Below are 26,153 nucleotides of genomic sequence, written 5' to 3' on the forward strand. Positions count from 1 at the left end.
AAATTGGTAATTTGCCTCTGTATGGGTCATTAACGTATCACTTTACAAGAGGAAGTCTCACTTTAAATCGTCAAGTCTAAAGGTCTTGACAAATAAGAGGTAAAATCTGAGAGACTCATTTAAAACAAAGTGAAATAAATGTATTTTTTTTTTCAACATAATTAAACTTTTTCTACATGTATGTAACAATTCACCACCAAAGATAAAGTGATGTAAGATGCATTACTGAAGAAGAAAAAAATATAAATACATTTTAAAAAGTTAGTTTCACTTCATAAAACATCCATTTAAATATGGTGTTCCAATATGTTCTTGTGTAAATCAGCATTTTTAGTCTCTCTCGGCACCGCAGGGGTTAAATGGCTTTGGCTAGGCGATTCGTTATAAGATTTATTCTGTCTCCCATGTGCAATGTTTTTCCCATTTCCCTGCGGTGCGATGCGCACAGCTGCAGCCCCGGCGTGGCCAGTGTGTGATTGTGTTTGTGTGATAGCTTTGTGCCAAGGGCAGGGGAGGGCGGCGGGGCCCAGACTGAGCGGCGCCTCGGCACACCTGGGGAAGTTCAGGTTAAATAGCTCCACATTCCTCAACACACAGCTGATTGAAACATTAACAAACAGTAATCCACGGGCCAGGCCGCAGATGGGCCGGGAACCACGCCAACAACTCAGAGAGAGAGAGAGAGAGGCTCGCTGTCGGGTAGAGATTCCCACAGTACACTCGTATGTTATAAGTTTGCTATTAATATATACACGTCATTTTTTTTTTTTTTTAAGAAACATACACTGCTTGAGCTGCAAGTGACCACAAGTAGCTCGATAGATTTATTTAACATGTACATTTTTTTTAATGTTTTCTTTGATATGCTCCTGCTAAATTATTCATAGTATTTTCTGTCTGAATTTCTGATCACATATAATTATCTATACGACAGATTCAAATCCCTCTTACGTAATGTGGGGGAGCTGTGGAGGAGTGAAGACCAGGCTATTGTTGTGTCCATAATAAGTCTGTACTCAGTATTTTATTACCAGTAAATCCAATTAGGTTTGTATCGTGGATTTTAGATTTGCTTCATTCTTAATTATTATTATTATTTTAATCCCTCAGCCTGTAAACATGAATCAAACCTCATGTCCCTGCTTTCAACTCTCTCTTGTAATCAGCGCCCTCTAGCGACCGTGTCGTGATTTGCAGCCTGTTTTACTGCGTGTATAGTAGTAATGCATATGTTGAGGATATTAGTAGACAGCAGCGCCCCCCTCTGGTAACATTGTTCTTTAAAAATACTTACTGTTACAGTACTATTTTATACTTCTACACTACATTTCAGAGGGAATTACTGTGTTTTTTACTCCACTAGAATGAGGTGACAGCAGTAGTTATTTAGCAGATTTTACATACAAAACATATGATTTTCTTTAAAAAAAAAAATAAAAAAAATAATGCATTGGTGTAAATTAAACCATCCAAAAGCATGTAAAGTACACAAATAATATATGATAATAACACAACACTGGAAGGGTCCAATACGCACAACATTTTTCTCTCTTTTGATACTTTTGTACATTTTCCTGATAATACTCATGTACATTTACTGAAATTAAATTTTGAAAGCAGGACTTATACTTGTAACAGAGTAATTTTATACCGTAGTGTTACTACTTTTATTTAAAGCTCCCCTCCACTCCGAAATGTGTGTTGCTTATTATTGTTCCTTGATGTTTGATGTATGTGCAGAGTTTGACACTAGAAGGCTGTTTTCACATTTGTCAGCTTAAGAAGGAAAGTTTCTCTGTGCTCACCTTAAATCTTTAGCTTTAAAGCGTGAATGTACAAGCATCATTTATGACATCACAACTAGTTTGGAGTCAATCGTGGTCCAGTGTTCATCACACGAGTGTGATGTGGAAACTTGAAGCCTTCAGTGCACAAACACTGAGAATGGAGCTTAAATTGGAGACGTCTTGTGTTCAGCAGTTAAACTTTTGAAATGAACAATTGTATATTTATGTATTCTGTATTTTTCAATGAAGGAGAGGGAGTAGATGTTGTTTTAAGGATTTTCATGAGGTTGTTTCATTTTTTTGTGGAAAATAACGAGACACGGAGCACCCTGGTAGCCACATAACTGCAACGTCCAGACTCCAGCTGGAGACCTTTGTTGTCATTCCCCTCTCTCTCCCCTTGTCTCTTGTCTGTTTCTCCACTATCAGCTGTCCATTAAAGACAAAAAGGCCTAAAAAACATACCTTTTAAGAAAAGAAAAGAACATTCACAGCAGAGTATTTTTGTATGTCTTTAAACACATCTGGAGGTCTTTAAAGAATAGGTTCACATTTTTTTCTTTTTTTAAATCTTAAAACAATTCTTACATAACCAAAAAGAGTTATTGGTTTGCTTTGTGTGTGTTCCTTCTGTCTATTCTGGCCACAGAAATCCCTTCCTAAAGCAATTTCATTGTAAATGATGGGGGACAAAATCCACATTCCTTGAATTATGCAAAAATGCATTCAAGTTGAGCTGAGCTAATGTGAGGCTTCAGCAGTTGGTATTTTCCAAAGTTACAGTCTTTTCAGTACATAATTCCCACATTGTGTTACTACTCTGCTGCTGCGGCTCAGCAAGAAAATAGTCTGAGGAAGCACAAAGAAATACTTTCATACTAAAAAGACTAACTTTGCTTTAACTTTAAAATGCATTTTACGCACATTTTGTTCTCCATCACTTTCATAGGAATTGCTTCAAGAGGAGATCTACCTGCAGACATTATGGACAGAAGCAACGATTACAACAACCAAAACCCCTTTTAATAAATGTTTGAGCACGTCAGTATTGTTTTAATATAGACTTGAAAAAATGTGAAGCTATCCTTTAAAGTAAAGGATGTGTGTGTGTATAGAGGAACAGAATGAGTAGAGATTCTTCCTTCATTAGTTTCTTCCAATAATGCAACACTAGCAGCCCGCATTGTTTAATCAAACTCATTCTGTCAATGCAATAAACTGGCTGATATTTACTGTTACCACAGTCAGAAATGAGTAAATTTCAGGGATGCTTCCTTGCTGGTAATCAAAGAGCCAGAGTCAAAAGTGTTTAAATAGAAATTTGTATTTACATCGATATCAACATCAACAGAAAAAATCTGTAATATACATCCTGTAAAATGACAGCTTATTTTACCTCCAAACAAAGAAAAACAAAAACAACCAAACGATCTCTTGCCTCTTTTTGCACTTCATTCAAACTCTACAAAGTTCCTTTTTCCTGAAGTAACAAAATCTTGACATAAAATGAAGTTGTTTCCTGAAAAATAGAAGAGATATTGATATGTCTTGAAGTGGATATCATTCCATTGGTATTCCTCTCACAGCAAACATGCTTCACTATCTTTTTTCCTGGATGTAAAAACGTTCTGCTGCGGGGTTGAGAGTTTTTCCAGTCCTCGTCGCACTGCGCTGGTAGCTTTCTCACTGTGGAACAACTTAAGCCCCATGGCCTTTATGTGTACAGTACATAACCATCATATGCTTTTACAGATCCATGATATGTACCCATTTACCATCAGAATAATATAACGCATATCATAAAAAATGTACACCAGAACCTCAGAAACTATACAAAGATGTGGAAAAATATCTTTGGATTGCGCATGTTGAAAAGGTAGATTCAGCGAGTTGAGAATAACAGTCAAAAGAAGATGGTGTGAATAAAAATACACTGGACAGACAGAGCTGGTGGGAGGAGGGAGGAGGGGAGAACACTGCAAGGACCAGGCCTGTTGGTGAACTGAGGAGTGTGTGTCTTCATTGTACTGCAGCGAGACACAAACACACACACAAACACACACACGCACACAGCCCACCTCACACGCAAACCAATAAAATAATTTTACGTCATCGACTGTCCTGACAGAATTCACTTCCGCCACCTTGCAATAAAACTTTGTGTGAAAGCTCAAACCTTCAACTCATCAGATCCTTGTCACAAGTAAAAGTGCCTCGCTAAAACATGAAATACATGACTTTTCGGAAAAAAAAAAGAAAAAAAGAAAGAAAAAAAAATACAGCATTCAGAAAATGACAAGGGAAGGAAAAACCCAACCATGCCTGCAATATTTGCAAAGGCATTCAAAAAAAAAGCAAATCAACCACAAATCAGTATTGACCTACTGGACACAAAAATACAACCAGGTCTCATACTTTGTGCAATAATGGGCCTTTAAAAAGCATGTTTGATATAATTTGTAGAATATTTACAATTCATATTCACAGAGGACATTTGAGACATCTAATACTGCAGTACCATTCGTTTGCTTATAACAGGGGTTATGATGCTCAGTTACAGTCTAAAGCATAGAGGCAAGAGTTATTGCTCCGATCTGCATAACATAGTAAACTGTGTGCTTATAGCTTCCAATGACTTTAAGAATGAGGCGCATCCAAAGGATAAGAAAAAGAAAAGAAAAACCCATTGTTGTGAAGGCATTGAATTTCTAGTAAGGCTGTAATGATGAGGAAATATTGCATCAATCCTTTTTTTTCCATACAGAAGCCTCCAGGTAAAGTGCAGCCACAGCCAGTTGTACCATAGTCCCGTTCTGCAGCCTGGCTGTGACGCTGAATACTGCCCGACAGCTCCAGGTTATTCACGTGAACACACACAAACGAGCACAAGCACACTGACATTTTGTGTTTTTGCGCATCACCTAAACAGGTTTACAGTACGTGAGACTTCAGTTGGGAGAAGAAACCCGGCGCAAGTTTGTCCTTGTAGCCCACTTCCTCCTGGATGAGCAGTGTGTTGTGCTGATGTCACGTTTGATGCTGGAGACCTGTGTGTGTGTGTTTGTGTGTGTGTGTGTTTGTGTGGGTACAGCTCTTCTCGGGGCCCAGACCGCTCTGGCAAAGATAGAAGGCTCCAGATTCTGCTGTCAGCCACAGGTTATCAGCAATACTTCTGCAGAGAAAGAAAAAAAAAACAGTGAGCTGTGCAGTGCAGCTGTGTTTTAAAACATAAGCTGAAACACATGTAAGACTTCATAACTTCTGTGATTCAAAGTATTATGTTACCTGATCAGGTCCCATTGGCATCCTTCCCATTCCCATGGGGTTCATGCCCATTTGGCCCTGCATCTGGCCCTGCATCTGTCCTGGCATTTGGCCCATCTGGCCTGCACTGGCCCCGCTGACCGGCCCAGGTCTGCCCATGGAGTTGTTCATCATCATGGGTCCAAACTGGCCCTGGTTGGCCTGCTGGGGGAACTGTTGCTGGGGGTATGAGCTGGAGGACCCACAAAAACAGAGAAAAGTTTCTTTTGAATGTATGTTGGTAAAATGGTGATAATTACACCACAATCCTACAGGTTGACTTGAATAGGCCCTAAATAATAATAAAATGTATATCTACATGTATATCTTAATTAGCTCTAGGAAGCTTAATTACTTGTTGCGTGGCATGCCACCCTGTGGCCAGCCCTTCATGTCTCCTGATGCGTACATGGGCCCTCCCTGTGGATTTCCTTGCATCCCTGGCATCATGTTGCTCTGAGGAGGACCTCCCATTCGCCCTGTCATCATGTTTCCTGATGGGCTGCTACCTGGAGCCATGAATGATGGGTCCCCCTGTTGGTTCATCCCTGCAAGTACAACAACAAGACAACAGTCATGAGTGAATATTTAACATCCACGAGGAAATGATACAGACAACCAGCTCTGTCTCAGTCAACTCACCATAGTTACCTCCATAGTTGAAGCCCTGCTGTCCAGGCTGGTTCATGGGGGGGCCTCCCATGGGGCTGTCCATGCCTCCTGGTGCTGTGACATTTGGGGGAGGGCTAAAGCCTCCTGCTGCGCCCTGCGCCTGCTGCATCAGCATCATCATCCGCTGCCTCTTCATCTGCATGGTCATCATCTCCCTGCTCCGCTGAGCCATCATCTGGGCGTTCAGGAAACCAGGCTGCAGACAAACAGCAAGACTTTGACCTCCATTCTTCTACAAGTGGTGACTTGACAAGTGGACGCACAATACAGTAGATGTAAGGAAGTGCTGATTACATACCTGACCACCCATGCCTGCAGGCTGCATGCCAGGCTGCATACCAGGTTGCATGCCTGGACGCATGGCAGGGTTTCCACCAGGGGCATTTTCCATCTTCATGCCTTGTCGGGTCTGGTTCATAAACTGCCAGATGAGACAAGATAAAGACAGCTTGTTCATTTTGATGTTCATTATTAACATAGCATCCAAGAAGCCACCCACTCCTTCTCAGAAACAAGGTGACCTGCTATATGTTCAATGTAATAATATGGAAGGTCACCTTTAGGATGAATATTCTGTGTGAGTGTGTGAGTGAGATCACCTGCTGTCCTTGTAGTCTCTGCTGTAGCTGCAGTCGGAGAGGCTTGGTGGCAGTCATCATACGAGGTCTTATGTTTGCGCGGGGGTTGCCCATAGCACCCATGCCCGCCATGCCGGGGAAGCCCCCAGTCTGGCCCATTTGATTCATCATGGGGTTGAAGCCTGCAGGAGACTGGCCCTGCATTGTGTTTCCACCATAACCGGGCTGCATGCCCATGGAGGGGGGGCCTGGGGGCCCGGGGTAGCCTTGGCTATACATGGGTTTTTGGTCCATGCCTATGGAGGAGTCCGGCCCTGGGAAAGGCTCTGACGGCGGGCACTGACCCTGGCCTTGATCCTGACCCTGCTGGTGGCCCTCAGGTCCATGGGTCTGGAGTACAGAGAAGTTGCATGTCATGCTAGTTTGTCACAAAGTAAACTTAGCTGCAGTATCAACACAAGGATGGTTAGAAGTTTTTCATGAAGTTGCACTCAATGCAGAGAAATAAAACATACAGACACAAAACAACAGCATGACAACCACAAGTATCACAACAGGTTTACAGACCACCTGGAGAACATGAAATTACAAAACACTGGAAGTGTGTTCAACATTTTCCGCAAGCAAGCATTCAAGTTGATGATCTACAAAGACCCCACATTCAAATGCCATCAAATGTAATTGTCTAATTACAATATCAGAACTTCATGCAAACATTACATTATAATTTAGAATTATTTTTGGGCAGGCACTGAAGTTCATTTGGGCTCCCTAATGCCCCCTTTAGTATCAACACTATGTATTTGTTACCATTTTCAAATTGAACTTGTCTTTGTGCAAAATTATGTTAACATATGACTATTAACAAAATGAGTACAAGCAATACATAATGTATACTGTAACTAGGACTGTGTCCTGTACCTGGCCTACAATTTCAGGGATGCCTAGGGCTCGGTCTATCTCTTGCAGAGCAATGACATCAGCTGTGTTGAGCAGAGAGTCCAGCTGGTCCAGAAGTGCCCGTTCATCACTTGGGCCCTCACTGTTGGCGAGGGGCCCTAGGAGCTCATCCAGGGGGTGCACAAACTGCTCCCTAACACAACAAATGACACAGGAGATGTTAAGTCATTTCTATTACTTCTGTACATTATTAATGCAAAGGAGTGAAGAAAAGCTTACTGCAATCACAGACACTTCAATGTCAGCTTGTGAATTCAGGTCAAGTCAACTGAGAGAAGCGAGAGAGTTGGGACCAGTGCAAAGGGTTTACCTGTTTGTGTTAGTCCTTGGTCTGTCCATTCCCATGGCAGAGTCTGGCCAAGAGGGGGACTGAGGTGGGGGCCCGTGTCCACCAAACGGGCTCATACCCATACTGCTTTCATTGGCACCTACAGATGAGATAGTAGGTGATGTAAGATCAATACAGAGCTGAAACAATTAATCAAATAACTGAAAATGATAGTAACTCTGATATTCACTGCACTTAATCACATTACTCTTATTAAGTAAAAGCACCAAACATTCACTTAGTACAGCTTCGCAAATGTGTAGGGTATGATTTTCTCTATGTAATGTATAGGTGAATACTTATATCCTGTACATTATGTGCAAATAATGCAACAATTTTAACTAGCAGAACATTGTGTATACACTATCGTATTTATCATTTTGGCACAAGCACATGCAACTATGTGTCTCACACACTACAATTGAGACATGTGACATACCCATATCCATGAGTTGCTGTTGCAGCATAGATCTGGTGTTAGCAGGCACACTGTTGGAGCGGTTGATCATGGGTCCTCCCATTGGACCAGAGCGACTCATGCCTGGGTGGCCTGGTCCGGCCACAGGGCCGCTGGACCTTGGCATCCCCCAGTCCCCTGGCCCTGCCATGGGAGGGCGCTGGGGCATTCCCATTCCTCTGCCCATACCTCCTGATCAACACAAAGACCATAAACAGTGTTTAATCAGTGAGCTTAGCAACATAGCAAATACTGGATCATAAGCCTCTGTACATTCAAACATGGTGGGTTTAAGTGAAAACTTTAAATGCACAATATGTAATTTCTGTCGCTAGGGCTCTCTCAATCAAAACAGTAACAAAAGACAGAGTTTGATGACGTTGTGAAGTAGCTTGGGATCATGGGAGTTGTTATCTTCATTGTTAAACAACCGGCTTCTGCGGGTTAAGATTACTTCAGTGTTTATCGTTAAGGATGTTTTTATTGGGACCTGAATTATCCTCAGAGGTCTCCTCCTCTCTAGAACAAACAGACCTGGTGATTAAAATGGGTAAGAACACTGAATAAAGCAGTTTCACGAAAAAAAATCAGTGCTTCTCTGACACTGTTCAGCAGGCACAGGACGTCCAGGAAGGGCTGCTCGCTGTGCTGCTGCTAATATTTGCTCAGCTTGTTTCTCTGATAACTTAAACTTAAGATCCAGATGTCCAATGACTAAAATCCTTCATCCGGTTAAAAGATATAGTTAAAAACGACCAAGATCAAAAAGGTCTATTGAAAAAATATGGCTTAAAACTGAATAAAAGTCAATTCATGACACTTTCCAGCAGACAACTACAACACTGATGTATTATCTCGCGTGTGTGCACCTTTCGGTAGAGGGGTTATGACGCCATTGACAGGCGACCAAATGAAACGGACCGTTACTTTGATTAAAATTACGTATTTCTCAGGGTTTGAAAATTGTTGGAAAAATTTGGGATAATGTAAGTCCACAACTCAACAAAATATATAACATAGGTCTAGTCGTTTTTAGACATTTTAATGTGGAATAATTACATATTATAGCTTTAAAGAAAGAAATATTGTGGGACCAAACATCCCCATAGAAAGTCACAGAAATCCTCATGGAAAATCAGGCTTGGGCATGATAATAAATAAGTAGTTAAGTTACTTGTTGGATTGCCTCGTGGTGGACATACACCCATGCCTCCGGTAAAGCCATTGGGTGCCCCTCCAGGTCGGATCGGAGCATCCATGTTCTCCTGTTTGACCAATGTGGGACAGGGGACATTTCTTCTCCCAGCCAGCCCGCCTCCAACTGCTCCCTCTCCACCCATGGGCTTGGCATCCATGGACAAAGCTCTTTGATAGGCGCCTCGCTGACTTGGAGGCATAGGGCCTCTCTCCCCATCTGAAACACATGAAACAAACAAAGTTAGGTCACATACCCCAACTCATTTAGGTTCCAAGATTAAGACTGCACACTGAAAAAGAACAAGAGATGGTATTGCACTAAATAGACTGACTGGCTTACCATGTAAACTGTCAGGCATATTTCCCTGTTTGTTTCCCACTTCCTTCCCTGCTCTGGAGTCTGGTTCAGGGTAGAAGCCAGAGCTGTTCCTGGGAACACCCAGAATGGTCTCCAGGGTCTCCGTCTGAAACATAGAGGAACAAGAACGATTAAAAAACAATGTTCTGCTGTGTATTTTAAACTACATCTAACAACTTGTGTGCAAAATGAGATGTTTCGTTATTTTGGGCAAAACCCTTACCTCATCAGATGGCTCCAACTTCACCTTGCCATCCATTGGGTGGGGCTCAGAACTGGTGACCCCTGCCCCCTGAGCTCCCCTCCCCTCCATCTCCTCCAGCTTTGGCTTGATATCACCACCCTCTTTAGAGTCGTCGTTATTGAGGAGGTAGTGAAGGAGTGCGTGGGGCTTCTCCTTCTTAGGGCTGTGCTGCTCCTGCTTTGTATCTGATCCCCTAACCCCTCCAGGAGCTGCAGCCCCAGCTTCCGGTCCCCCTGACTCCAAGCTGCTCTTCCCAGTGGCCTCAGCTGTGATGCGAGCCACTTCGTCGGGAGTGTTCCCATTCTGCAGAAGCTTGTGGAGGATCTTGTGCTTCTCCTGTAGTGACTGACTTGTGAAATGTCCTGCGGCACCGGAAGAGGACACTGCACCGTGACTCCCGCCTGTAGAGGAAGACACTCCTGTTGACGAGGAGGGGCTGGTGACGCCAGCTGTTCCGTCTTTAGCCTCAGGTGTGGAGCTGGGCCCAGAGCTTGGTGTGTGATTAGGTGGCACCAGCTCATCTGTAGGGGAGGTGAGGAGCTGCAGAAGCTTCTTGTGGCACTTGTTGTCAGGTACTCGTCGGTTGGATTCTCCCCCGGCCGGTCCCGCCTCTCTGCTTGCCTGGCTGTCTGGCTTGTCAGGAGGGCCCTCGCTGGTGGGGGTGTGTGGATGCTGCTGAGGTTGCTGCTCTCCTCCAGGCCCCAGTGAGCTGCCTGGGCTCTTGGAGTCACAGTGGGCTGGGAGGCCCGGTTTACAGGGTCCTCCTGCTGCCGGGTTGGTGGAGTTGATGCTTGGCGAGCTGTCAGGCTTGTGTGCGGGAGGAGAGGTAAGGGGGGAGGGCATTGGATTGCCCACTCCCTCGCTGATGGCTTGGAGGGCATTCAAGGAGCTGCTGGAGAAGGTGGTGGTCCCTCCTCCTCCGCCTCCAGAGTTACCAGGGTGACTGGAGCTCATTGGAGAGTTCATACCTGCAAAGGACACATCCATGTGAGCAATTCATGAAGTTAGTAAAACAAGTATCAGAATATGTGTGATTTAAGATGTTGTGATTTTCTACATGGAATTAATAAGAATATTAATAGTTGAGAGTTCTACAGAGGTTTGGTTCATACCTCCTGGAGAGAAGGGGCTGGCACCCATCTTGGGGCTTCCTCGGACTCGGGGTGAGCCCATGACATTGTGTGGGGGGCCGTTAATTCCTGGACTGGCCTGGGGGGGACTGGTCATTCCCATCCCATACCCTCCGCCTCCAGGTCCACCTCCACCTCCATGGAACTGACCCATCTGCTGATGTTGGTGCTGCTGCTGATGCATGCCATGGTGGCCCATCTGATTCATCTGATTCATGGGCCCCATTTGGTTCATCGAGTTCATAGGGGAGTTCATCGGATGCATGGAATTCATTTGATTCATTTGACCCATGTTGTTCATCTGATGCATGGAATTCATTTGATTCATCTGGTGCATGGGGTTCATTTGATTCATCTGGTTCATGGGATTCATGCGGTTACCCCCAGCGTATGGAGGCACGCCTCTTTGTGCCATGTTTCCCTGTTCAGCCATGCCGTAGCCCCTGTTCATGCCCATGCCCCCTCCTGGGCCCATGTTCATCTGTTGGTTGGGGTTGTTCACACCCATGTTTTGAGGCCTCATGCCTCCACCTTGGTTTCCACGATAACCATTCTGCTCTCTAGAAAGAGAACGTGTAAAGTAAGAATAATTAAAAACAGAACAAAGTTTAAGCACATACAACACAGTGAGTCAATCATCATATTTGGAGAAATCATATTCATCTAGCATTTGCACCTTTGAAGCAAGTGTGTGGAGAGAAAAGAGTGCGGTTCATTGGTGCTGGGATTCCTGCAGAGCTCACTCCTGGTCTGGGCTGTAACCGGAGTGCCATCTGAGAGTGAGAAGCGGTAGAGCGGGGTCTCTGCATGGCCATTATGGAAAGCTGGAGCAGAAAACAGGAGAAAAAAGTGTAGCTAATTAAGAGACATTAAGGGGCAAAGCATGCACATCATCAGCATAAAAAATGTCAGAGTAGTGCAGGCAAGTAGGCCATTTAAGGATAGGTTTACATTTTTTGATGTCCATCTTGAAACAATGCTGACATGCCAATATTTACATTGAGAGTGTTACTAGAGTTATTCATTGTGTCTTATAAATGTGGTAATGTCTCCTGTTGTGTTGGAGATCACTCATTTAAGGTTTGAGCCACTTGCTCATCTAGCAATCACTGTGTCCCACTTAGCAAACATTTTGATGAAACGTGTGTGTGATTTGTGACCTTCGTGATTGATGCCTTCTTGGCAAAACTCAAACCTGCCTCTCTGATGCCCATAATAATGAATCATGTCTTTGACAATGTCTGTGACAATGCTTCATTTCTAGGTAAGCCATTTACATGCAAAATGAGTGTGGAAATAATGTTGCAATTGCATACACCTGCCAATTTAGTACCAGATGTGCAAATGTAAATTTTTTGTAGTCACTAATTGATGGTCACAATGGATGTCAGAATGTAGGGAGGCACAGAACTACACACCTTCTTGATAGTGGCGTTTGTAGGACCAGGGTTGTCCCTCGCTTCGATTGAGGAACATCTGCATGCAGCGCCTCACCAGGTCCTCCCAGCCAGGGCGCATAGTGGTGTGAAGAGAGCTCTGCTGTTCAATTTCAATAAGTTTACCTGCAACAAAAGATGCAAAGTTAGGATTATATAGACAAATGGCTAGTGGTGATAAAGGAACGTATACATGTCAAGCAGAAAAGAATGACAAGTGTATTAAGAATAACTTGTGTACATCATATATTGTACATGTCAGTACAAGTAATGAGGGAATGAAGAATTTTAGTTTGTTTTTTTTTGTTTGTCATATTTATAAAGAGACAAATATACTGTATCTACCAAAGCCACATAACATAGCATTTGTAACCTTAGCTTGTTTGACTGAGGTCTTTGTAAGGTATTGGGTTTAAAATTATTTCTAAAGGTCACTTCACATGTATGCAAAATTAATACACCCTGGAAAAGTACTGGAATCTATTATATGGAAGAGGAAGCTTACCAGACAGTTCATGGCGAGTGCTAAATCTCTCTGTCCTCTCCACTGCAGTGATGCGTCGTGCCACACAGATCATACATGACTGCAAATCTGAGTAAAGAGACAACACGATGTTAAGTCTTTATTTGAAGACAGCGTTAAAGACTTTATGAGTCTTTATATATAAAGTGTTGAAGACTTATAAGACTTTATAAGTCTCAAACACTAACTTTATAATCTTTAACACTGGACGTTTTCGCAATCTGTTTTTTTTTGACCTGAAAAAGAACCATTTATAAGCGCTAACTAGGACTTGTACCTTCTCCCTCCTCCATCATGGCCCGGGGCTGAGTGAGGGCAAAACACTGCATGGTCTCATATCGCTGGCCACCAGGCCTCTCTTCTGACATCCCATGGCTTTGACCATGGACAAAGTTCACCAGCATACGACAGTTGAACGTGTGGCTCTTCTGCCGGGGTGCCTCTCCACCCCATGATGGCCCATTTGGTGCTATGAGGAAAAACAAAAAAGGCTACTGGTAAACAAGTGATCGTGGCTGTGTGTGTTTGTGTGTTCAAGAATGTTCAGATGTGGAGATGTTCAATCATTCTTTACACAGGTGTGTGTGAGTATGTGACCGTGTTTAAAAGTAGATTTAGGTGCATTTATGAACCAATGTCTCACCATTAGACTTGGGCAGATTCTTGTGAAACTCCTCCCTGTCCTCATCGTGGATGATGTTGTACACGCTGGTGTTGATCAGCTCCTCCTGCTTGTACTGCAGGTACTGTGTCACATTATCTGACACAAATACAATGCTGCCCTCTCGGTTCACCACAAACAGAAACCCATCCAGGGCCTAAAAAACAGCAGACAAATGGTCACTTGAGTAAAGAAAGACATATCGATGCAAATAACTAAATTATATATAACTTATTTGGTTACAATTTCACCCCTCTAAAAACCACCTGAGACTTTTCTATCAACTACATGTAAGCAATGACTGGTCCAGCATATGGACAGGCAGCTAATTGGTGTTGGTCTTTTGCCCCTGAGTGATTGTCCCCAAGCTGACCTGTAGGAGCAGCGGTCCCAGATGGTCCTTGTCAATGACCCCTTGACCAGTAGAGGACACATCTGCCTTCTGGACATCGTCAGCACTGCAAGAGCTTTTTCCTGAGGACAGATGAAGTACATCACACTACTGATGAAGAGTTAAGACAGTGAAAAGTGTCATTTTACAACAGCTATCAATGCATCTAGATTTTTTATTTAGTTCTTTACATACTGTGAATTATTTCCATTATGTGACTCAACTAGCGGTTATTCTCCAAAGGAAAAATGCCAGAATTTGCAGAGAGTGCACATGACCAGTGTGTTTTTGACCAAGGCATCATTCTGTGATTTCCATCTGGCTGTGGGAGCTGCTTCTTTAATACAATGACATAAAATACTTCTTCTGGTCACCAGGTGGCAGCAGGAGTCATGGATGCATGGTTAGCATGCCTTTCTATTTTTAAAATCAGCATGTGTCTGAGGCTTTGTTAGATACCACTCTATATAGCAGGGTTATCTGTGGTGTGAGACACTAAGCAAGACGACAAATAGTGTGACACTAGAATTAATGCCATTTTAAACCGAGCTAACGGTGAGGGCTAACAGATCAGAGGAAGCCGCAAACAGACAAAAACGGACAGACAACTGATAAAACTGATTGCATAAAAGGAAAGATGTGTAAACTGGGGAGGGGAAAGGTGTGTTAAAAGGACAACAGACAGAAAAGAGAAGAATAAAAGAGAGGCCCTCCATCATTCCCATCCTGTAACTATGGCAACCTGGCTGCACAACGCCGGGGCCAGCAGTAGCCAGCTGTGACCCTCTGGGTAGATTCCAATATGATTGCTGTCTCTCTTCCTTACCCACTTAACCTTGCAGATCTAATCTCAACCGAGCTAAAACAGGTGGAAGGAAATATCCTACTTTGCCTATCCAATCATATCAAATCTGCAAAATGATTGGAAAATGGCCTACGGATAGGAGCGACTCTCTATAAGGTCTGATTTCTGAGTCACCGGCGTCATTAGTCTCCCAGAGCGAAGCAGGGTTTGGCACTAACAGATACACACTGTCACTGACAGCCTTGAGCCATGACCACCAAGGATTGGTCTCAATTACTGGTGTTCATTTACCCCTAGCGATACAAACAGCCAAACTGCCTGTCGGTCTGCAGCAGCCTGGCCATGAACCAAACACACCACTTCATCACTGGCATCATCTGTCCTGCAGCAGGGTACTTGACAAGACCTGGCCTAACTTTATTCACTGTTTACTCCCCAGATACAAATGAGGGAAAGATAAATCATATCTTCTTGTATGTGGAATGTATGTGTGTAATTTGCACAGAGGTGGTACCTTGCTCTTTGATTTGTCTGATCTGCCTGACGGTCTCCTTGAGGATGGCACATTTGTCAGGCTTGACGTTGAAGCTGTCGATGTTGGAGAGGTTGGCAGAGATGAGCTCAGCCAGCTCCTCGATGTACTTGCTCTCCTGTTCCCTCCGACGCTTGTCACACCTGCCGGGGCGCCAAGGGGATTAGACACGTTGCCATGACAACCTCACCTCCGCATGCCCCCTCCGTATGCAGGCCATACGGCCGGGGCTCAGATGCTTCAGATGGTTGCAGCAGACACGCGTTTGAACCGGAGGGGGGTTAAGGGTGTTGACGTGAAGTGAGGCCAAGAGGATGGAGGTGACCTCATGCACTTTTTTACATTTACACCAAAAACAGCAGTAGACAAGAGTGAACTGATATATGAATCACATTTAACAGAAGTTACAGCACTCACCCTAAGCCTGGTGTGTCACAGGTGGACAGTTTACGTTTGCGGTCGGAGCACAGCGGCTCCATCGAGTTGTCTCCTACGCCACTCATCTTCAGCGCATATCAGCACCTGAAACCACACATATATACATGTCATCATATATATATGTACACACACACACACACACACACACACACATATACAAACAGTGCAACATGATCAGTGAGAATGAACTGAGAGTGTGGTTTTATACACTCATATGTGTGTGGTACAATCTAATCAAAGGATAAGTGTGGATTGGAAAGTGCCCTCAGCCGTTTGCCAAAAATTACACCAAATTGAGGCAAACCTCAAAAGCTTAGTGTCAAGTTATGGAAAAAAAATCAACTAAATCCCCAAGCAGTTGAGGTTATAAATGAAGTGACTTCCAGGGGAAGAGTAGATTGTAGATTCCTACAGATTTATGAGGGAAAACTATCCAGTTAGTAAAGCAGCCTTGGTTCCTGCTTAGTGTTTGATGGGAGTGAAATCTCATCTGTTCCACTGTGAGGAGCGACTGATGATGATGTAGTGATTTGGAGCCTCAAGGGAGATGGGTCATCCTGCGTTCAGCCAGCCTGCCCGCTAGAATGATACCACTCTGCTAGCAGCGACGACACACGTACACACTGCGTATACAAACCGTTTCCAGTACACTTACATGCTCAGGCATGTCGCGGCACAGTCTGTAAGAGAGATGAGTGCTAGCAGCTACTGTCCCAGCAAGGCACATATTCACTAGCCTGCGTCTTTGTCTAACTGCCTGGGACTGTATGAGCAAAAAACACATGGTGCTCAAGCTCGTGGAGCCTAGAAACAATCCAGGCGAGGCTCCACACTGTATTCCAGGGACTAGTAAGAATTATCCCTCTTCCGCATTCCCTTTACTCTGCATTCTCCATACTGGGTTATATCCGTTCTTTCTTCCAACAGGTTTTAAATGCTGTTTCCCCCCCATACCATCCTCAAACAACCCCTCCCATTCTCTCCCTCCCTCTCTGGGTGTAGCTGCACTGGGCTGGGGACCCTGCCCTTGTTTTCTTGCTCTGGCATTGCCCTGTGTCTGACCCCCTCAGAGTTCACGTTAGAGGAAACCTCTGTAGCCAGCCTCTAAGGTCATTGCTCTTTCCTATTCCCACCCAGAAACACACACAAAGCTGTAGCGAGCTGCTGTACAACCAGATTGTTCGACTACAAGACTGTCCTCTGCTTTGTGTCTGCATGTGTGTATATGTGAGTGTGAACAAACGCAGACACACAAGCGGTCCTAAACACAGAAGAGTGAGCTCATTCCAGAGTGGAAAAGTGTAGAACGGATGGGAGCCATTATGCAACTCCAGCTCCGCAACTGCAGGCTAGGACATGCAGCTCAGTCAGCCACCACCACTACTACAACTACTAGAAGAGCACCCAGTCTTAGACACGCACTCCGCGCTATAAATCTGCATAGCATGCTTCTTGTCTGTCTACCTTTCACCACCCCTCTCTAAATCTGCCTGTCCTGCTCCTGCTGTGACTCTGTGCCTCTCGTTGCCCTCCCTTCTCTCTTTCTTCCTTCCTTCCTGGTTTCTGTCCTAAGGCTCACCTCTGCAGCAGTGGAGAAAGATGACATCAGCCCTCAGTCAGCCTCACATCCTGAAACGGACAAACAGCAGAGCTGGGGGCTGCTGGGAGCCTTTCTGAGAACAGGGAATGCATAGCAGGGTAGTACGGTTTCTATTCTGGTTATGGGGAGGCAAAGCTGAAAAACCTCAGTAAATGTAAACAGGTTTTGACACGGAAATGCAATTGTCTTCAAAAAAAATATTTCTGGATCTCTCTCTTTTTTTTTTTTTTAGAGACAACTTTAGCAAAAGGGATTCAGACAACTGCAAAGCACGATTTCCTATGCTTTTTGGTTTCACACTAGTAGCTTCTATCAGTTCACTCTGAAAATCTGTCAATCTGAAAACAGACAACCGAAGTAGACAACACCTCTAGTGCAGAGCACGAGATTATGAGCGGCAGCCCACCAAACCACAGATGAGTTTTAACAGGCCTGGCAGTAAGCCACTGATCTGAATCAGCTTCATTTGACTATGTGAAACTTGCTCAGGGACAGGACATGATAAGTTGCACAGCAGCTGCCAGTGTGAGAAATACAACATCTCATAGTTAAACAGTTAAAAATAAAATGGTCTGAACCTTTTATGGGTTGTCCACCTGTGGTGTGTGCATGAGTGTGACCATGTGTGTTTTTCTACACATACCACATGCTCACCTTGGCCAGAACAAGCCCCAGTCAAGCTCCATTCAGGGTCTACTGTCGCTTCAATGTCTCAACATCTCCTGAAAACAGAACGAGAGAACAAAAAGGTCATGAACTGTGGTGCTCTCTGAACGTCTAGATGTCTCAGAATGACTCGATGTAATGCCACTCCGTTATTTTACTAAAAAAGTAGCATGGCTTCTTTGTATGTTTTACTTTCACAAAAATTCATGGGAAAAAACTGATTTCTAAAATTGCACAGGAAGCCACAGTAGATTGCATCCTGTTTGCGTCCTCCCTCAGCCTGTTCCACTGCGTCATCACTTCCCTTTCCTGGAAATGTGGCCACTCATCCACCCTATTTACATATTCTGTTTATCAGGCTGCTTCCCTGTCGTTCTGGTTCCTACTCACACCTTGTATGATTGCTGCTGGGCATCACAAGCTTAGCTAACTCAGCACAAAGCCAACAAGACAGTCAGAAAATTCCTGCATATGTTACTCAAACGGTGACTTACACTGAGCTCAAACTCTGATTGGTCAAAGAGGCTATTACGAATGTGATCTGTCTTTCCTACCATTTTTTTTCTTTTTTTTAATACAGTGTTTTTACTACCTTCAGAAAAGTTTTGAGATACTTCACATGTGCTGGTAACCATTCTTTCAAAGCTTTCCTAACCTTCAGTACTTTACAGTTGTATTCATAATGACAGTAAAGACAGGCCTCTGGGATTTTGTGTTCTCTCCTCATAGCAATTGGATAAGCTTTCATCAAAGCAACAGAAATGAATCTCTTGAACCGGTCACTGATGTCTGTGTACAGTTGTGGGATTTCAAAACAGCAGTTTACACTCATTTAATAACTTTTTAGTTTGCTTTGGATTTTTTTTCTAGCCACATTTTCATATCAAGGGACCCGTCATAGGCTCCTGACCCAAATACTGGGAGGGCTTGGTCTTCAGTGTTTGGGTACAAACTGCTCCCAAAACCACTGACCTTTAGCACCATCATCCTACTGCCACAGATAAGCCTACCGGATGTTCTTTCCTTTATGAAATCTAATACTTATACTGCTCTAAACACAAATTCCTCACAATACAGCTACAAAAATGTGTGGCTTTAGTAGTAATTGAAAAAAAATAACATTTGCACTGCTGGTGGCCTCTGAGGACACGCTGAATAAAAATAACTGATTTCATGAAAAACTTGGATTTAATAAATGTTTCAACTACTGAAAAAGAAAAAATATATATTGTGATTATATATATATATATATATATATATATATATATATGTAGGTTATGACTCACAATCATCATCACAATGAGCTACACACAGGCAGTCTGCCACCTACTCATACCTACAGCCCAGTGTTTGTGTGTGTGTGTGTGTGTGTGTGTGTGAGATCCTCCAGCACAGATCACTGATCACATCAGTCCTAAACGTGGGGCTTCTACTGAGCTAATGCTGCAGCTGAATAATTTAACACAGAGAAAGAGAGAAAAGCGTTCTCCTTCTGTCATCTGTCCAAACACTGTTTAATAATTCTGAGTCAACTTTGACCAACACCAAAACAACAACATCAACATTTTCACAGACAACACAGTGAGAAACAAACACATGAAGTTTTTTTTTGAGCGTCTTTTTCTTACGTTCAAGTTGTTTGGACCCTTGACCCTCAATTTTTATTCAAGTTTATTTTGTTAAAGTGTGTTTATTCCTTTGCTTTCTGCCCTTGTTTACTGTGACAGGTAGAAAAACACACACCAGGCACGCACAAGAAACATCAAGAAGTGAAATGTAATTTAGTGCAGGAAAAGTAAGCAACTGCATGAACGTGGACTGTAGGAGGAGGAGGAGGAGGAGGAGGAGGAGGAGGAGGAGGAGTCAAGGCAGACTGAGTAGAATAAAGAGGGGGAGGAAGAGTGGGGATATGGAGGGGGAGGGGAAGAGAGAGGAAACTGAGCTAAGAAGTGCTGAGAGTTATTTAAAAAAAAAAAAAAAGGATAGACTTTGATGCCCTTTACTAAATTATACTTGTTTGATGCCTTTCTTATTTTTTAAACAGGAAAATCTGCTGAGCTAAAAACACCATGTGGCATTTTTAAAAACACAAACATAAAAAAACACTTTTAACCCAAATTATAAGTTCTCAGTTTCAACACAGTGTCACTGATAAAAACAAATGGTTAGATTTCAAATTAAAACTGCAGTGAATTGTGCAAATAGTTTGAAACAGAAGTGTGTAATGCTAACTGCCGTACCTAGCTGGAGCACAGTGCCACCGGGAACAGTCTTTGGTAGTCAAATATTTTGTGGAGGGGCGCCCACACCTTTAGCTGCAAGGCTAGCCGCTATCTGTGTGTCGACTGTGGTGTAGTGTTCGGCATATTAGGCTTTCCAGCCAATTCTGCTGCAAAATGTTCAAAAAGGGGCACATCTACAGCAGACAGGTCTCCAGTAGATTAAGTCAGTGTTGCAACAGATCAGTTCTATTTTATATAAACACATAATTGACCTCAAAAAAAAAGAACTTTTTGCAACATTAATAATGCTTCTGATTTGCAGCTCAAGTCAGCTTCTATGCAGTTAAGTGGTTAATATTATCATGCTGCTCAAAGAAAGTTCTGAGGTTGGCACTGTGCACTGAAAACCTGATTTATGAAGTTAAGATATAGATGAATGGACTTGTGTTTTTTGTGTGATCAAATGTTGCTATGCTGCGTTTTTGTTTCTCTGGTAAATATTAAAGCATAGAGGGACTTTCAAGTGTTCTTTTAACTGGGCGGTGAATGAGCCTCAGCAGTGAGTTTGCTTGTGTGGCTGCTCAGAAGTGGTCGAGGGCAGTGGAGGGACCATCTCTTGTACTACAAACTCGATGACTGTGAGGGGTTTCACTTCTTCATATCTTAATCAAAACTACTTGACAGCATTGCAACCACTCCCGTACCAATCCTGTGTTACAAAACGAGCATTTAAACATTAACGGTGGCGTGATTATCTCACAAGCGTTGGACACCTCAAAGCCACCAGCTGACTCCATTTGTACTTGGCTAATTAAGTGATTAAGGGAGTAATACAAACATGCAAGACACCCGTTGTTAGTTAATGGAACTAACTGACTAGCTAGCTATGATGATTCGGTGGTCTTTTTGTAATCAGAATAAAACAACTCTGCTTTCAACACGATAGCAACTCGTGCTGTTTTTTTCCTGTGTGCCTACCAGGTAAAAGCTAGAGAGCCCATCACCCTTGTAGACTTGCAGCCAGTATTATAAAAACACATATTTCGATACACAGCCGCTTGGCTAAAGGCCAGAACAGCAGCAGTGTCAGTCAGTCAGTCGGGACCAGAATAGTGAGGAGGACATTCCTGCTCAGCCTGAAATAAAGCCTGCAATCTGAGCTTCCTGAGACAATAGCCGTTTTCTCATATGAACTCTGGACAATGTCTGGAGAATCAGGTCCAGATGCTCTCTTGAGTTGCCCTTTCACACATAAGGAGATTGTCCGTGTCAGACGAGTTCTCACCTACTGGAAATACTCAGTTTGGTTTAGGCGAGGGGTGGCGTCTGGGTAGAGCGTGCAGGAGGCAGGACATGATGTAAAAACTATGCTGCAGAAATCACAGTGGGTTTTTTTTTTTTTTTTTTTTACAGCAACAAACAACTGAGTCTCATCATCTCTCCAGTTAGACTTTTTTTTTTTGGCGTCTTTGTGTAAAATACCCTTCTACTTCATGCTTGGATGTTTGTATTCTACCGGTTATGCACCAGTTGCATGATAGAAATGTCTTCAACACACCAAATCGCTTGCTGTGAATTCTCCGGACAATGACCTGCTGTATTCCCACACGGGCTCAATCGGACACCATACAGACTTTGTACTAAGGAGCTGGCAGGGTAAAGTCCGTTTAATGTCCGGTCTAACTGATTCAGACATTTGCGTTCTCACATACAGCTCTTCCAGGTAATGTGTAGATAAGTTCAGGGTTGCAGCGCATGTGTGAAAGGGACTAATGACTGGTATGACTGGCCCACCCAAAACAAAGATCGGACAAACTGGGGCACACATACACACAATTACAATCCCCACACACACAAAAAAAACAACAACACACATGTACCCAAAGAGAGAGTTAAACAGCTCCAAGCCTGAGAAAAAGAAAAAAAGACGACAATAAAGACATTATTATTTTGTGTCCTTTTTAAATCATGGCAGATATAGGCTACTAGAAGCATTTAGTGTCATTAAACACATACACACACAAACACACAGAGACACACCACAGAGGCGAGGTAATAAAGCAACAAAAGGTGTCCTCTAGAGTTTAGGACATCAAGTGCAAAAAAGGAAACAAAAGGACAGAATGACTTCCTGTTTTTCTTCAAAGGACTTTCCCACCTCCTGCCAAGCAGTCAACCAGCTATACACTGGGTTTGGTGCAACTGGAGCTCACACCAACTCCAGTCTCAACATAGTCTTTTTAAAAACCATCTTCTGCATCCTTGCTGCCTGCAGTCACAAATAACAATTCAATAACAAAAAATTAAAAAAAAGAATACAAATTGAAATATTTTATAATATCCAGATGTTTGAAGTATACTTTTTGGATCAAATGTGTAATTTTTACTTCCTTCAACAACAAACAACTTGAGTTTTCAGGTGTATTTTAGTATTTAAGCCTTAATTTCAGCAGCTTTGCACAGGTTCTGTTGGGTAAAATTGGAGAACTGAAATGTTTTTGGCTAACTTAGCACTCATAGGAGCCCATAAGGTAACATGAGCTACAGGTGAGCTCATTTATAACTGGTTTGATGTGTAACAGACTGGAATGTCTCGTCTATTATGACCCGACTGTTATAATTTTGCGATAAATAAAATATTGTCCACAATGATAAGTTGCACCTTGTGGAACTCGTTAGCTACTCGTTAACTAATCCGACTCAATCAAACTTAATGTGACTTAATTGGCAGTAATGTACAGCTGAGACATGCATCTAAAAATTCAGCTTTCAGCCTCGTCATACCGCTCTTCACCAAAGTCTGTAGAGGAAATTCTCTCCACTCACGTGCCACTTGATGCAATTTTCTAAATGCATGCTGGACCTTTTTGGATATTTGGCCTTGGAAGTGCAGTAGGTTAGTAGGGTAAACGGTAAGGTAGTTAGCCAGGCATGCTAACAATGACCTCATGAAACGGTGGCATTCGTTATGGTGAGAACGAGTGATTTACGACGAAGTCTGTGCAGTTGAGAGGGTTTGGTGAATATGACTTGAAAACTCATAAGAAAGATTCACAGAAAAAAAAAAAGTTAAGCAAATTAAGTTTAGGGTAAGAATACAAAAATATTCTTGCATGAGAGCCGTTGTTGTCCCTCGATGTCCTCAGTTCAGTGAGCCATCTACTGATGAGATATGTGACAAACCAAAAGGACGACCTTCTGTTCCTCAGCGAGGGATCAAGGACAAGGAATCAAATTAAGTTGAAATGGAAAGGCCGTCATATGAAAAGCAAAGTTGCCATAACAAACTTGACTTTGTTTGAATGAATGAAAGCATGGAGCGCTGCTACAGTGACCCTCGCTACATGGCAGGAAAAACAAGGAAACAAGAGACGACATTACTGCCTCTTGCTTCATAAAATTTAGAACTGAATGTCACTTTGTTTAGCAACGATCTGTCATCCCGACATTTCGGGGATTCCCCGCTGTAACTTTTGAGAGAAGATAACTTCCAGAGGCGAACATTCACAAAAGTCGAATGTACCCCTGACGTCGGTGGATATTGCTTATTAGCCGTTTTTTCGAGCCAACATTACACATGATTTTAATGAAACATAGTGGGACTAAACTAGAGCCAGAGGGTTTGATGGCAAGATGGAGAGTGCCGCCACACAATGAGATTCACGGACGGGGATGAGGAGGACATATGTCAAGCATGTGTGTACAAGTGCGGATTTTGAAAAAGTGAAGCTGTAAATTGTTCAGAGAAAGCCTCCATTTAAGTGCAGAGGCAGCTGTGAAATTCCAGCAAGACTCAAAAAACCAGACTGGAAGCAAAGTCCTTTTCTTTGTCTGTAGTGTGGCTGGTGGTGGAGCAAGATGTCCCCGTCTCTTTATTCCTCTGCGTACTTTTGATGTGAAGATCCATTCAAAGCGATGCTCATGATCTGGGTTTGTGAGCGGACACTGCCAAAAATAAAACAAATACAAAGCTAAATCTGTTTCCTTTCTGTTTATCAAAGTCACTCACTCAGATAAGCCACAACAAGCGTGACAAAATGCGCCAATTTAGAGTTAATATTAAAGTCGTACAAAGACCTGTTCACACTGGAATAAAGCACACCTTTCAAAAACCACGGCGGTGACGCAAATGTGAGAGAGAGGTGGAAAACTGACAGAAACGCACCCTTACAGGAGCTTATTGGAGTTGGAGATGCATTCCTGAAAAGCATCGGTAAGAAAATGAAGCCTCAGACTTTAAAGGAATCCAACTTGAAGGTTGAATTTGATTTTCCAAACCAAGCCTTAAAGGTGGGAAAAAAAAATACAAATGTCTAAAAAGGTCAGCTATGCTTTATATATTTGCACAGTTCCCAAATCGGATAATCTACGTCAAGCATAAATTTTGCACTTGAAAATAAATGTGGGCTGAATTATCAATAAATTAAACCCTTCTTAACCCATCTGCAACTCATTTACGGTGACTGCGAGAAAACACACTGTTGACGTACATTATATTAGAAATTTCCTCATAAAAAGAAATTCATAAGGGCACATGAATAACATTCAATGTCTAAAAAAAACACAAAACTGCTATTTGTCCTGGTAGCTTTCCCCTCACACTCGTAGTGTACATGATGTCCACAGATGAAGGTGGTGAGGGAGAGAAGGTATTTCAAAGCAGAGGAAAACTGCCTTCATAGGAGTGTTTTTCCCCTAGAAAAAACATCCCCCACCCTCGCCCGGCTCGCACAACACACACAGAGCTCAGGCGGGCTGTGTGTGCATCTCCCCATTTTTCTCACACAAACTGCAACGTGTAGAAAAACCAGGGAAAATAAATGAAGGTGGAAACAAAGAGATGGCAGTTTCCACTGTGTGTGTGTGTGTGTGTGTGTGTGTATCACACATGCATCTCCTACAACTATCCATCATTAATACGGACAAAGAGCAAAAAAGGAACAGGAAAGGACCCGCGTGAGCGCAGATTCAACCGGCTAGCTCATCGCATAGCACCACTGTAGCGCTCTAACAATCCCTTCATTTTCTACAAGCTTGACATGTTGGTGTATATAGCAAGGTGATAAGAACGAGGACACGGCATTGTTCAGTGGAAACCACAGTGACCAAACAAAATGCGGGCGGCTGTGATCACACAAGGCTAATATTATGGAAATTAGTTCATTAATCAATGGCTAAACAGCCTTTTATCTGGGGAGCCAGAGCGCCGGGGCCTGATCAGCCTCCATTCTGCCCGGTCCGATAACACACACACACACACACACACACACATATATACATCTTCACTGGTAACTGATGTAGATGCAGCGAGAGGACAAATCTCATGTATCCATAGATAATTCAGTGTGAAGACATGTCAGCCATTATAATTACTTCTGGCAGTATTTTTAAATGACCTCATGTCGATACAAAAAGACTGTGCTTGGTTTCAACTTTGCTTTACAGAAGCTGTGTGTGTGTGTGTGTGTGTGTGTGTGTGTTTGTGTACACGTTTCAACTGTGCCACTCAGGAAAAAAGCAGATATTCATTTTCAGACCGCAGCGCAGCACTGACGATTCTCTCTTCGCTTCCTCCCTCCCTCCCTCTCGCTCGCTCGCTCTTGTGTCTTTCTCTCCTCCCTCTCCGCGCTCCCTCCCCCTCCCTCCCTCCCTCCCGCCCTCCCCTCCTCCTTCTCCTCCTCCTCCTCCTCCTCTCCCCACCGTCCCTGTTGGATTGGTGGAGTAAACACAGGAAGAGAGCGGGCTCTGTTCCACCACGCCAGAGCTGGGGCTGGGCGTTCCTGCAGAGCTCCTGCGCCGGGGTCAAAAGTTTACTGTGGTTTTCATTTCACCTTTCCTCAGCCAATCACAGCGCCACACTGCAGC

General features: G+C 43.3%; 1 protein-coding gene and 1 long non-coding RNA gene across 9 annotated transcripts in view; one reads left to right on the plus strand and one right to left on the minus strand.

Moving 5' to 3' along the window:
• Nucleotides 1-537: 537 nt before the first annotated feature.
• LOC121893248 lies at nucleotides 538-3,567 on the plus strand. Its single transcript, XR_006095165.1, has 2 exons — nucleotides 538-722; nucleotides 2,737-3,567. It is a non-coding gene; the product is annotated as an uncharacterized LOC121893248 (long non-coding RNA).
• The window catches only part of ncoa3 (nuclear receptor coactivator 3), a 38,782-nt gene continuing 15,722 nt past the window's right edge, over nucleotides 3,094-26,153 (minus strand). For 3 of the 8 annotated variants that reach the window (XM_042405519.1, XM_042405520.1, XM_042405516.1), the window contains 22 exons: nucleotides 18,055-18,122; nucleotides 15,780-15,884; nucleotides 15,345-15,505; nucleotides 14,008-14,108; nucleotides 13,617-13,791; nucleotides 13,251-13,442; nucleotides 12,956-13,042; nucleotides 12,433-12,576; nucleotides 11,691-11,838; nucleotides 10,997-11,574; nucleotides 9,864-10,852; nucleotides 9,623-9,746; nucleotides 9,260-9,499; nucleotides 8,068-8,277; nucleotides 7,611-7,728; nucleotides 7,262-7,433; nucleotides 6,362-6,730; nucleotides 6,061-6,183; nucleotides 5,733-5,958; nucleotides 5,446-5,638; nucleotides 5,073-5,292; nucleotides 3,094-4,959 (listed from right to left, as the gene is read on the minus strand). In XM_042405519.1, coding sequence (XP_042261453.1) covers nucleotides 4,948-4,959; nucleotides 5,073-5,292; nucleotides 5,446-5,638; nucleotides 5,733-5,958; nucleotides 6,061-6,183; nucleotides 6,362-6,730; nucleotides 7,262-7,433; nucleotides 7,611-7,728; nucleotides 8,068-8,277; nucleotides 9,260-9,499; nucleotides 9,623-9,746; nucleotides 9,864-10,852; nucleotides 10,997-11,574; nucleotides 11,691-11,838; nucleotides 12,433-12,576; nucleotides 12,956-13,042; nucleotides 13,251-13,442; nucleotides 13,617-13,791; nucleotides 14,008-14,108; nucleotides 15,345-15,505; nucleotides 15,780-15,865 — 4,668 coding nt within the window. In that variant the 5' untranslated portion in view covers nucleotides 15,866-15,884; nucleotides 18,055-18,122 and the 3' untranslated portion in view covers nucleotides 3,094-4,947. Of the gene's footprint in view, nucleotides 4,960-5,072; nucleotides 5,293-5,445; nucleotides 5,639-5,732; nucleotides 5,959-6,060; nucleotides 6,184-6,361; nucleotides 6,731-7,261; nucleotides 7,434-7,610; nucleotides 7,729-8,067; nucleotides 8,278-9,259; nucleotides 9,500-9,622; nucleotides 9,747-9,863; nucleotides 10,853-10,996; nucleotides 11,575-11,690; nucleotides 11,839-12,432; nucleotides 12,577-12,955; nucleotides 13,043-13,250; nucleotides 13,443-13,616; nucleotides 13,792-14,007; nucleotides 14,109-15,344; nucleotides 15,506-15,779; nucleotides 15,885-17,379; nucleotides 17,474-18,043; nucleotides 18,123-26,153 lie in introns of all 8 variants that reach the window. The other 5 variants (XM_042405517.1, XM_042405522.1, XM_042405523.1 and 2 more) reach the window with 5 other exon arrangements.

This window comes from Thunnus maccoyii, chromosome 3, assembly GCF_910596095.1.
Source record: "Thunnus maccoyii chromosome 3, fThuMac1.1, whole genome shotgun sequence".
Classification (NCBI taxonomy): domain Eukaryota; kingdom Metazoa; phylum Chordata; class Actinopteri; order Scombriformes; family Scombridae; genus Thunnus; species Thunnus maccoyii.